The sequence below is a fragment of the Panulirus ornatus genome, chromosome 58, assembly GCF_036320965.1.
Source record: "Panulirus ornatus isolate Po-2019 chromosome 58, ASM3632096v1, whole genome shotgun sequence".
Taxonomy (NCBI): domain Eukaryota; kingdom Metazoa; phylum Arthropoda; class Malacostraca; order Decapoda; family Palinuridae; genus Panulirus; species Panulirus ornatus.
In genome coordinates, this window is record NC_092281.1 from 26,942,438 (window position 1) to 26,955,360 (window position 12,923).

Below are 12,923 nucleotides of genomic sequence, written 5' to 3' on the forward strand. Positions count from 1 at the left end.
CAATCAAGTATTTACATATAAAAACAATCCTATCTTTCTCTGTTTCTCTTTAGCAACATTTACATATAAAAACAATCTTATCTTTCTCTGTTTCTCTTTAGCAACATTCAATTTGGCACAGCAAAAGCATGCCTAAATCATGGTCATCTCAGACGAAAGGTAATATAATGTGTGAAATAAAGAAACAGAGCCGTGATTAATTTGTGGTCCTCTACCATTTGTAGATCCAACTCATACTTAATAAGATCATATGAAAAAAGAATATACGTACAGCTACTAGTATTTTGCTCCACTTATTCCAATCATACTTACAAGATAAATTATCACATGACTAATTATATGCATATAACAATCCGAACTGTCAAGCTCTTCTCTCATCAGGTCACTCCTTGATCTCTTAAGGAAACACTCAAAACCTACTCTTTATATCAGCAGCAAGACACATCACTGATTCAATATAAAACACATCACAGATTTAATATAAAACACTGGCTTCAGTGCCAACCTAAAAATCAAAGGTTCTGCAAATGAAGTGGGATACAACAGGCAAACTTAGTTTAGACACAGTGTATTCCCAAAATCACATACTGTCAAGTTTTCATCTCACCAAAGCCTGAATTTACATACTTCGCTATAGGAACATTGAAATATGACATAAATGCTAAAGAATATCATATCCTGACAGACATGCTTTTGGGGAGTCACTGTCATAACTTATGCAAGAGCTAACTCACACATGTCGCTACTTATAACTGAAAGCAGCAAGAAAACAATTCTGTAAAATGTTACCTGCCGTCAGTGCTGGATTATAACCCAAACCAAGACCCGACATAGATACTGGAACATCCGCTGTTAAAATGAAAGGTATATAATCACTGACACCTTCCTCTTTATCTGTTCCATACTCACATGACATGCTAAAATTTTATGCTGTTTCTGTTCATAAGTGTATAATACTGAATATCTACATCAAATTTTAGTATTCATGATATCTGCTGCCATGATTCCTGAATCTAATTTAAAGGGGTGCAGTACTGCACTTCTTTAAATCAAAGAGGTGCAATACTGTGCTACTTTAAATCAAAAGTATACTACATTACGCTCTTTTAGACACATTCTTTTGATCAGATCAGTAAATTAGTATCTGATGTATCTTTTTCCCCTACATAACAGATCAATCTGCACAAAATTCCCTCCAGTCACAGTGCCTAAAACTTTCATATTTGTTCCTCTCTTGCAAATAAACTCCTAATTCTTTCTTCTTTCTGATCTAACCTTTCCTAATTCTATCCTCTCTGATCTTATTTTTGTCAATCATTGCTACTTCTCTCAACTTCCTTAAACCTAGTATCTCCTCAAAAAAAAAATCCATACAATGTTCCTGGTCTCTACCTTCCCAAACTTATGTAAGCGTACATCATATCATTAGTGTGTTAGTGGTTTTGATGCACGAGACCGGGTTATAGTGATGGGTGATTTGAATGCAAAGGTGAGTAATGTGGCAGTTGAGGGAATAATTGGTATACATGGGGTGTTCAGTGTTGTAAATGGAAATGGTGAAGAGCTTGTAGATTTATGTGCTGAAAAAGGACTGATGATTGGGAATACCTGGTTTAAAAAGCGAGATATACATAAGTATACTTATGTAAGTAGGAGAGATGGCCAGAGAGCATTATTGGATTACGTGTTAATTGACAGGCGTGCGAAAGAGAGACTTTTGGATGTTAATGTGCTGAGAGGTGCAACTGGAGGGATGTCTGATCATTATCTTGTGGAGGCTAAGGTGAAGATTTGTATGGGTTTTCAGAAAAGAAGAGTGAATGTTGGGGTGAAGAGGGTGGTGAGAGTAAGTGAGCTTGGGAAAGAGACCTGTGTGAGGAAGTACCAGGAGAGACTGAATACAGAATGGAAAAAGGTGAGAACAATGGAAGTAAGGGGAGTGGGGGAGGAATGGGATGTATTTAGGGAATCAGTGATGGATTGCGCAAAAGATGCTTGTGGCATGAGAAGAGTGGGAGGTGGGTTGATTAGAAAGGGTAGTGAGTGGTGGGATGAAGAAGTAAGAGTATTAGTGAAAGAGAAGAGAGAGGCATTTGGACGATTTTTGCAGGGAAAAAATGCAATTGAGTGGGAGATGTATAAAAGAAAGAGACAGGAGGTCAAGAGAAAGGTGCAAGAGGTGAAAAAAAGGGCAAATGAGAGTTGGGGTGAGAGAGTATCATTAAATTTTAGGGAGAATAAAAAGATGTTCTGGAAGGAGGTAAATAAAGTGCGTAAGACAAGGGAGCAAATGGAACTTCAGTGAAGGGCGCAAATGGGGAGGTGATAACAAGTAGTGGTGATGTGAGAAGGAGATGGAGTGAGTATTTTGAAGGTTTGTTGAATGTGTTTGATGATAGAGTGGCAGATATAGGGTGTTTTGGTCGAGGTGGTGTGCAAAGTGAGAGGGTTAGGGAAAATGATTTGGTAAACAGAGAAGAGGTAGTGAAAGCTTTGCGGAAGATGAAAGCCGGCAAGGCAGCAGGTTTGGATGGTATTGCAGTGGAATTTATTAAAAAAGGGGGTGACTGTATTGTTGACTGGTTGGTAAGGTTATTTAATGTATGTATGACTCATGGTGAGGTGCCTGAGGATTGGCGGAATGCGTGCATAGTGCCATTGTACAAAGGCAAAGGGGATAAGAGTGAGTGCTCAAATTACAGAGGTATAAGTTTGTTGAGTATTCCTGGTAAATTATATGGGAGGGTATTGATTGAGAGGGTGAAAGCATGTACAGAGCATCAGATTGGGGAAGAGCAGTGTGGTTTCAGAAGTGGTAGAGGATGTGTGGATCAGGTGTTTGCTTTGAAGAATGTATGTGAGAAATACTTAGAAAAGCAAATGGATTTGTATGTAGCATTTATGGATCTGGAGAAGGCATATGATAGAGTTGATAGAGATGCTCTGTGGAAGGTATTAAGAGTATATAGGTGTGGGAGGAAAGTTGTTAGAGGCAGTGAAAAGTTTTTATCGAGGATGTAAGGCATGTGTACGTGTAGGAAGAGAGGAAAGTGATTGGTTCCCAGTGAATGTAGGTTTGCGGCAGGGGTGTGTGATGTCTCCATGGTTGTTTAATTTCTTTATGGATGGGGTTGTTAGGGAGGTAAATGCAAGAGTTTTGGAAAGAGGGGCAAGTATGAAGTCTGTTGGGGATGAGAGAGCTTGGGAAGTGAGTCAGTTGTTGTTCGCTGATGATACAGCGCTGGTGGCTGATTCATGTGTGAAACTGCAGAAGCTGGTGACTGAGTTTGGTAAAGTGTGTGGAAGAAGAAAGTTAAGAGTAAATGTGAATAAGAGCAAGGTTATTAGGTACAGTAGGGTTGAGGGTCAAGTCAATTGGGAGGTGAGTTTGAATGGAGAAAAACTGGAGGAAGTGAAGTGTTTTAGATATCTGGAGTGATCTGCGATGGAACCATGGAAGCAGAAGTGGATCATAGGGTGGGGGAGGGGGCGAAAATTCTGGGGGCCTTGAAGAATGTGTGGAAGTCGAGAACATTATCTCGGAAAGCAAAAATGGGTATGTTTGAAGGAATAGTGGTTCCAACAATGTTGTATGGTTGCGAGGCGTGGGCTATGGATAAAGTTGTGCGCAAGAGGATGGATGTGCTGGAAATGAGATGTTTGAGGACAATGTGTGGTGTGAGGTGGTTTGATCGAGTGAGTAACGTAAGGGTAAGAGAGATGTGTGGAAATAAAAAGAGCGTGGTTGAGAGAGCAGAAAAGGTGTTTTGAAGTGGTTTGGGCACATGGAGAGAATGAGTGAGGAAAGATTGACCAAGAGGATATATGTGTCGGAGGTGGAGGGAACGAGGAGAAGAGCGAGACCAAATTGGAGGTGGAAAGATGGAGTGAAAAAGATTTTGTGTGATCGGGGCCTGAACATGCAGGAGGGTGAAAGGAGGGCAAGGAATAGAGTGAATTGGAGCGATGTGGTATACCGGGGTTGACGTGCTGTCAGTGGATTGAATCAAGGCATGTGAAGCGTCTGGGGTAAACCATGGAAAGCTGTGTAGGTATGTATATTTGCGTGTGTGGACGTATGTATATACATGTGTATGGGGGGGGGGTTTGGGCCATTTCTTTCGTCTGTTTCCTTGCGCTACCTCGCAAACGCGGGAGACAGCGACAAAGTATAATAATAAAAATAAAATAAAACATCATATCATGCTAAGAACTCCTTCCAGTACCCTTTTACCACACACAGAATTAATTATCATTATCTTTCACTCTCTCCTTAACCATCAGCAAATGTCTTCACTCAAATTCTCTGCAATAATGAAGTCTCACGCCAGTGCCTGCCTGCCTGAAAATCCAACTTCTCTACCACCCTCTTATGATGGCCTGTCAAATGCCTTTTAGCAGTCTAAGAACACACTTCCTCCATCATATAAGTTTAGAAGATCCACTTCAAAAAACCTCTTCTTCAAACCCTTGTTGCTTCTCACTTCGTACCTCTTGCAGTATGCACCTATTTGCTGTCTCCTTAAATTCTTTAGCATTCTAAAAACTATTCATAACTTAAGATACTGGTCTATACAGTTGCTCAGTGTAGTATTTCAATCTCTAATACAAAAAGGTATTATACTTGCTCTCTTTCCCTACCTTGGCTCTACACCCTTTTCTAACAATGATTCAAGCAGGCTGTCAAGCGTTTCTTTACAAACCTCCTAGGATGGCTAGTCATATTCCTTCAGGCATTTCAAGAGCACACAATCAATCCATCCACACCTTTTCTCCAAAACTGAACTTTCTCTAGCATAAAAGTTTAGATCTGTTGAACATAAACTCTCCTTTGAACCCATACTGCTTTCACTTATGTAGTTCCTCTTTTTGCAACATTCAACTATTGCCCTTATCATTCAAGCATTTAGAGAGTAACCCCAATCTCCTTCATTAAAAACAGGTATCATATTTGCTTTTCTAAACTTCTTTGGCTCCAAACCCTTTTCTAACGATATCTCAGGCAACCTTTCAAGCACTTCTGGATACTCCTTGGGCATACATGAGTGACTTTATCATGGCCTTGTGCTTCATAAGGATAAAACTTACTATAACCTGTATTTTCTAATAATTTCAGCAGTGTCAAAGTTCCCCTCCTCATCCCATCTCACTAGTTAAAGAGCAGCCAATCAGACTGAGGGATTCAGGATACTAAGGACCTGAATGATAAGTTAAAATTTTTTTCTTTTTTATTATACTTTGTCGCTGTCTCCCGCGTTTGCGAGGTAGCGCAAGAAAACAGACGAAAGAAATGGCCCAACCCCCCCCATACACATGTATATACATACGTCCACACACGCAAATATACATACCTACACAGCTTTCCATGGTTTACCCCAGACGCTTCACATGCCCCGATTCAATCCACTGACAGCACGTCAACCCCGGTATACCACATCGCTCCAATTCACTCTATTCCTTGCCCTCCTTTCACCCTCCTGCATGTTCAGGCCCCGATCACACAAAATCTTTTTCACTCCATCTTTCCACCTCCAATTTGGTCTTCCTCTTCTCCTCGTTCCCTCCACCTCCGACACATATATCCTCTTGGTCAATCTTTCCTCACTCATTCTCTCCATGTGCCCAAAACACTTCAAAACACCCTCTTCTGCTCTCTCAACCACGCTCTTTTTATTTCCACACATCTCTCTTACCCTTACGTTACTCACTCGATCAAACCACCTCACACCACACACTGTCCTCAAACATCTCATCTCCAGCACATCCATCCTCCTGCGCACAACTCTATCCATAGCCCACGCCTCGCAACCATACAACATTGTTGGAACCACTATTCCTTCAAACATACCCATTTTTGCTTTCCGAGATAATGTTCTCGACTTCCACACATTCTTCAAGGCCCCCAGAATTTTCGCCCCCTCCCCCACCCTATGATCCACTTCCGCTTCCATGGTTCCATCCGCTGCCAGATCCACTCCCAGATATCTAAAACACTTCACTTCCTCCAGTTTTTCTCCATTCAAACTCACCTCCCAATTGACTTGACCCTCAACCCTACTGTACCTAATAACCTTGCTCTTATTCACATTTACTCTTAACTTTCTTCTTCCACACACTTTACCAAACTCAGTCACCAGCTTCTGCAGTTTCTCACATGAATCAGCCACCAGCGCTGTATCATCAGCGAACAACAACTGACTCACTTCCCAAGCTCTCTCATCCCCAACAGACTGCATACTTGCCCCTCTTTCCAAAACTCTTGCATTTACCTCCCTAACAACCCCATCCATAAACAAATTAAACAACCATGGAGACATCACACACCCCTGCCGCAAACCTACATTCACTGAGAACCAATCACTTTCCTCTCTTCCTACACGTACACATGCCTTACATCCTCGATAAAAACTTTTCACTGCTTCTAACAACTTTCCTCCCACACCATATATTCTTAATACCTTCCACAGAGCATCTCTATCAACTCTATCATATGCCTTCTCCAGATCCATAAATGCTACATACAAAGCCATTTGCTTTTCTAAGTATTTCTCACATACATTCTTCAAAGCAAACACCTGATCCACACATCCTCTACCACTTCTGAAACCACACTGCTCTTCCCCAATCTGATGCTCTGTACATGCCTTCACCCTCTCAATCAATACCCTCCCATATAATTTACCAGGAATACTCAACAAACTTATACCTCTGTAATTTGAGCACTCACTCTTATCCCCTTTGCCTTTGTAATTGTCAATGGCACTATGCACGCATTCCGCCAATCCTCAGGCACCTCACCATGAGTCATACATACATTAAATAACCTTACCAACCAAGTTAAAATGCATATTCATATTAAAGTACACTGAGCAATCTCCATGAATATGCTTTTAACACTTGGGGCAGCTACATGCCAAGTATACTGGTCTGCTGACATAACACTGGCAAAGATTTTGAGGGCAATATTTTAAATTCCCAGCTGATGTACGATTCCATATCTTATCCACTGATGTCACTGACAACCTAACAACAGAGCTGGAAAAACTATCACACATCACAGTAAACCATAAATCAATCAAAACAGTAAACCATAAATCATCAAAGTGTAAAAGCATCTTGAGAGCAGGAAGTCAGACTTACATAGCAACTATCGAACTCAATTTCATAATAAAAGAAGCAATTTCTCTTGTATCTGTGTATAAATCAGGGATTGAAATTAGCTTAATTTTTCATTTATTTATATACATAATGCACTGTACATAAATATGTAAATCATGTGTATCATATACAAAACATATCTTGTGTAAAAAAGTACATATGTTCAGGATGTGTCTAATCACACATGGAAAATACCATAAAATATGTAATGTGTTTAGCTGAATGTAAACAAAATCACATCAAGAAAAAGCCCATGATAACTGTCTCCTTAGAGAAATAGGGAGCAATCATGTTACCAGCCAGGGGCCTCCCCCATCAGCTCAATGTCTGTCACACTATTGCAGGGAAAAGTACGCTACTTTTTTGGATATTTTCTTCAATAACATAGAGGTATTTAGTAATCCCCCCCCCTCCTCTCCCCATACACACAGGGAGAGTGCCATTTCAGACCAGCAGATGAGGTGTTGAAGACATCATACGGGTCTTCACACATTCTCGTCATCTTTAACATCTTGAATTCTTCAACATAGTTAGGAGCTCTTTAACTCGGTTCCTGCTCAATTCAAATATACCCAATTGAGCATTTATGGGTATCATTTACTACAATGCAAACTATTCCATGGCTGTCAGAATATACTTCCTTTACTGCAGCAATTGTATTCTTCCAAGTGACCTTAAAATATGTGCCAATATCCCATACATCTCCCTGCTGTCTGCAGCTTTAGACATGTATTGTACAATGTATGTGCACCACAAACATACAAAATACAAAAATTAATGTCATTGCGTGAGACTGGATAAAAGAAAGAAAAAATGTCAAGAGAAAGGTAAATGACATGTTTCTTTTACATACATAAAACAAAACAACAAGCAATCAAAATACAAAGATTTTCATGTTATATGAGATATGTTCTAAATTTTGGCTGTATTTCATATGTATATCAAATTTCTATGTCTGTGGCATATCGTGCGCTTTATATTGCATTACCTATAACTGTGTCTATAGAGACATACTTTTTATTAGTTTTCTGCATTACTGCACCAGCTAAATTCTGTCCTTTTCTTGGTTTTAAATGCCTTAAAATTACTTCTAAAGATACATGTATTACCCTTGATATTAAACCACCTCTGACATTTGTCTAGGTCCCCTTGCAGGTTAATGAAAAAGTTTTCTATTTTCACTTTCTTCATCTTGACATCATCTGCCAACATATTCAGGAAAGGGGCCACTACTTCTGGCAAGTCATATACACTGATCAAGAAAAGCAATAATCCCAGAATAGACCCTACTGCACATAGCCAGGGGCCTGAACTCACACATTCTTTGTTCCCTTACACTAAAATAAATCTTCTAATCAGCAAGGTAGACTACCTCCCTCTTCTTCACCAACCTCTTATATGGTGGAGTGTCATATACTTTCTGGCATTCATGATACAAACAATCCACCCAGCCCTCCCTTGTTTAAATTGTATGTGTAATCAAATGCCTATCTGAACACTATGGGGAGAAAGTTCTACACTCAAGGGGCCCCATCTTGAGTACTTTCATTACCATCAAGAAAACTTTTAAATCTTTGTCTGTAGCCAGCATTCAGGGTCTCCTTGCTTAAAACATTTCAACCATCCACTATCCTCATACTACACCAGTATTTCTTTACATCCTTCTTAAACATACTCTTTCTTAGCTTCTGACAATGGCCTCTGATAACTCTAAAACTGCACCTTATGAAAAAGTTTGACTTGACATCATCCAATTGATTTTAGGAACTTACAAGCCGTTATCATATTACCTCTCTCTCTAAGATAGTCAGATGTGTAGCCTTCAATACTTCATTGTATTTAAGCTCTCTTAATTCCGATACCTTCTCGGTTCATATTCTTCAAACCTTTTCAATCATAACTTTGTGCTTCTTTTGTTGCAGTGATCTGGCCTGAGAGGCTTATTCCAGTTCTGGTCTATGTTGTGAAGAGCTGACCAAAATTTTTTTTATCCATATACTTGAATGTGATCTTAATATTTGCCAAAAGACAGTTTACCTCTTTTACAATTCTCCAGATGTGAAATTTTGGCAATGATGATAGATTAGGTACAATGCTGACCCACAAATCTCTTTCACACATCCATTTCTGTAGCTTAATTTCCACAAATAGTATCCAAATTGGGGCCCCTCTCTTGCTGCATACCATCCTTCTTACCTTGCTCTTATTTGGAATGAATCTCAGCATCCATAAGGCCAACCTTGGAGTTTATCCAGGCCCCCCTGAATTTTCTTTCCTTATTTCTTTTATGACCTTGGAATCATTCACAAACATGTTTTGGAATGAGACTAATCCATGTGGCAAGTCATTTACATACAACAAAAATAGCAGTTAGACCAAGACCAACCCCTGTGGCAATCCACAAGTAACTTAAGCCCATTCAGAGAAAGTGCGTCACACCTGAGTAATCCTGATCCCCCCCAAAAAAGTTACCCTTTATTCCTGCCTGTAGCTCCAGCTTGCTAATCAACCTCCGACAGGGTAGTGCATAAAGCTTTCTGGCATTTCATGAATATAGTCACCTACCCATGTATATACATCATCCATTTATGTATATACTTGGTCTTTCATTCTCTTAACCTGAAGTGTCTCCAAGGTAAGAAGTTTCTCCTTTATAAGCAGTCATTTATTTGTTTTCTGATTATCTTTTACAGAGTTTTATATACAACATTCACAAACAAAACAGGCTTATAGTTCAGCTTGATTTCCCAGTCTCCTTTCTTAAAGAAAATCACATATCTCTTGAACTTCACCTTTCTCTGGTGTCCTGCTAAACAGCATTTCAAGAAGCTATTCCAGTGCCTCAGCATATTCCCTCAGCACAAATGGAGAGATATCATCAGGTCTGTGTGCCTTGTAAAGGTTAAGTTTACTAATCAACCTCCAAAAGGGTAGTGTCAAAAGCTTTCTGGCATTTTATGAACATGCAGTCTACCCATCCATGGACATATACCATCCATGTACATACTTTGTCTTACACCAAGCTCATCACATCACAAATTCAACAGGACTGTGAGTGACTCAGGACTTCCTTTCTCTTAAGCTTGAGGTGTCTCCCAGTTAAGAAGTTTCTCCTTTATAAGCAGTCATTTATCTTTCTCATTATCTTTTCCAGTGTTTTACAAACAACATTCATCAATGAAACAGGCCTATAGTACAGGGCAATTTCTCAATCTCCTTTCTTAAAGAAAATCACAAACCACTTGAACCATTCCTTTCTCTGGTGACCATCTGAACAGCATTTCAAAGAGCCATTCAAATGCCTCAGCATATTCTCTCAGCACAAATGGGGAAACATCATCAGGTCTGTGTGCCTTGTAACAGTCAAGCTGGTTTAAAAGCCCCCCTGCCCCATTTCTTCCCCACCCACATTCTTAATAATCATGTAGTATCATACCCCAGTGAAAACACTTCTGAATTTGTCATTTGACATATCTCCTTGTCTTTCTCAGGAGTTCTTCCTTCTGAGTCCCTTAGCCAATTAGCTGTTCCTTAATTCATAGTTCGCTCCCTTCTGGTAAGTCTGTATGACTGATTCAGCATCTGTTCACTACAAAGCTCCATGTCAAACATTACCCTTACCGGACATTCCTAATATGTTACCAGCATAACCCCAAAGTCTTGACTTCCATTACTTCTGGGCTAGCAAATGAAAGTTCCACTAAATCAGTATCCTTGTGAATAGTTCCCGATCTCTAACTTACCTTTCTTCTTTCCTCAGATCTTCCTCTTCCAATCCAAAGATCATCAGACACTACAGCCTAATAACCTCCCCATGTAAAACTTTCATCTGCAGTGAGGCCAATTTTCCCAATATCTATGAAAATGGTGCCAGGTCCTTTTCCTGATCCTTTAATTTATCTAAAATCTACTTTTTCATCATTTCAAAGCATTCTTGAACTGCCTATGCATTCTAAAGTCTCCCATCCACAGAGCCTCAAACTTCAAATGGCATTTGTCACAAACTTCAAAAATCCTTTCCCACGGTAACATTTCCCATATAATTTTCTCTCTCTACATCCTCTTCCATGTTTCCCCCAGTATCCTTCATCACACTAGGTCCTCTGACATCGTGTCTGTTTCTCTCTAATGGGTATGGGAGTGTTGCCAACAGTGTTTTCATATAATTGAATGAGTATACTAAATGCTGGTCAAACCCTGAAAACATAATCTTCACCAAGTCCACTTAAGGCTATTTATATTTCCCTGAAGTTTACATTTGATTGGCAAAAATGTGGAGGAAATTCTGCCTTTTTTTTTTACAATGTTGGAATGCAAGAAATGGGTTTTAATGTATAATACTGTTACACAAAATCAGTTCATTACAAACTATGTAACAATCATCACATTTCTCCATAGATCTGATGAAGACTTTATTGTCTTGTTTACAGTTTCCATGTACTTTACTTAACTTCAACAGATATCATCAGTGTACTAAAAAAAAAATTTCTCTCAGGACATCAAAAGTTATAAAGTGCAATCTGGAATTCAACTGAAAGACAACTGGATGCACATGCAAGAAATACTTTTTAAAGAACACTTTAAAAGGCAAGTATCATCCATAACTCAATTTCTCTAACTGATCTGATGAAGCTATAATACTAGGCTTTGTTACTTGGCACAATATCCAAAAGTTATGAAGAACAAAGCCATCTATGAAAATATGCCTTGAATTGAGGGCACAGGTTATAACAAAGGGTGACAGAGTAACATTTTTAATGAAACCCACCTCTTGGTTGAACATGACCATCAGGGCGAAGAACTTGGTAACCAGGGGTGTATGCAGCTTTTGTTACAAGTCCTCGTTGTAATAACTGTTGTTGAAGAGCTGCACGATTTTGTAACCCAGCAGCACCAGCCATGCCTTCCAAGCCTTAAAAGTAATTACATTTATATCATATATTTTTTCTTTCGTATTTGATCGCCATTTCCTGCACTTGTGAGGTAGAGCCAAGAACAGAGGAAGAAGGCCACATCCATTCTTTTGCTCTAATGCACCGTAACCACAGCTCCCTATCCACATCCAGGCCTCATGGTTTACTTTGGACACTTTACAAAACCTGGTTCAGTCCATCGATAACACATCAACCCCAATATACATCATTCCAGTTCATGCATGTTTTTCACCCTCCTACATCATTCACAACTGACTGCTCAAAATCATTTTCCCTTCATCCTTTCACCTCCAATTTGGTCTCCCCGTTATCCTTGTTTGCTCTACTTTTGACATATATCCTCTTTGTCAACCTTTCCTCACTCTTTCTTTCCATATGTCCAAACCATTTCAATGCACCCTCTTCATATGCCTTGGTTCAGCCCTTTTACATTATGTCACCCCCAGTATAACACATCACTCCAGTTTGCTCTATCGCATGCACACCTCACACCCTCCTGCCTACAAATAAGGGCATGGTACAAGGAACCTAATCTGAGGTCATAAAAATACTCCTGGAAGGTATTCTCTATCTTCAAAAAAGATAGTATCCCATTATGCTCAACAGATTTATTACAAAATAAAGCAATTAATGTATAGTGCTATGCCAATCATAAACATATTCAGATGTAATATATTTATGTAATTTTAACTCTAAACAAATATTTTGATGTATAAAAATAAAGGGGCATCATAACTGTAAACAAACCATCAAAATCAAAGCATAAAAATTCATGATATGCACAACCTTACCTGTGCTTAGAAATGGCTCCTGCAGATGCATAACCTTACT

At 39.3% G+C, this 12,923-nt stretch overlaps 1 protein-coding gene across 2 annotated transcripts in view; it reads right to left on the reverse strand.

The window, feature by feature from the left end:
• The window catches only part of sno (strawberry notch), a 468,152-nt gene that overhangs the window by 391,862 nt on the left and 63,367 nt on the right, over window positions 1-12,923 (reverse strand). For both annotated transcript variants that reach the window (XM_071695604.1, XM_071695603.1), the window contains 2 exons: window positions 11,927-12,070; window positions 790-849 (listed from right to left, as the gene is read on the reverse strand). In XM_071695604.1, the coding sequence (XP_071551705.1) occupies window positions 790-849; window positions 11,927-12,070 (204 nt within the window). The remainder of the gene's footprint in view (window positions 1-789; window positions 850-11,926; window positions 12,071-12,923) is intronic.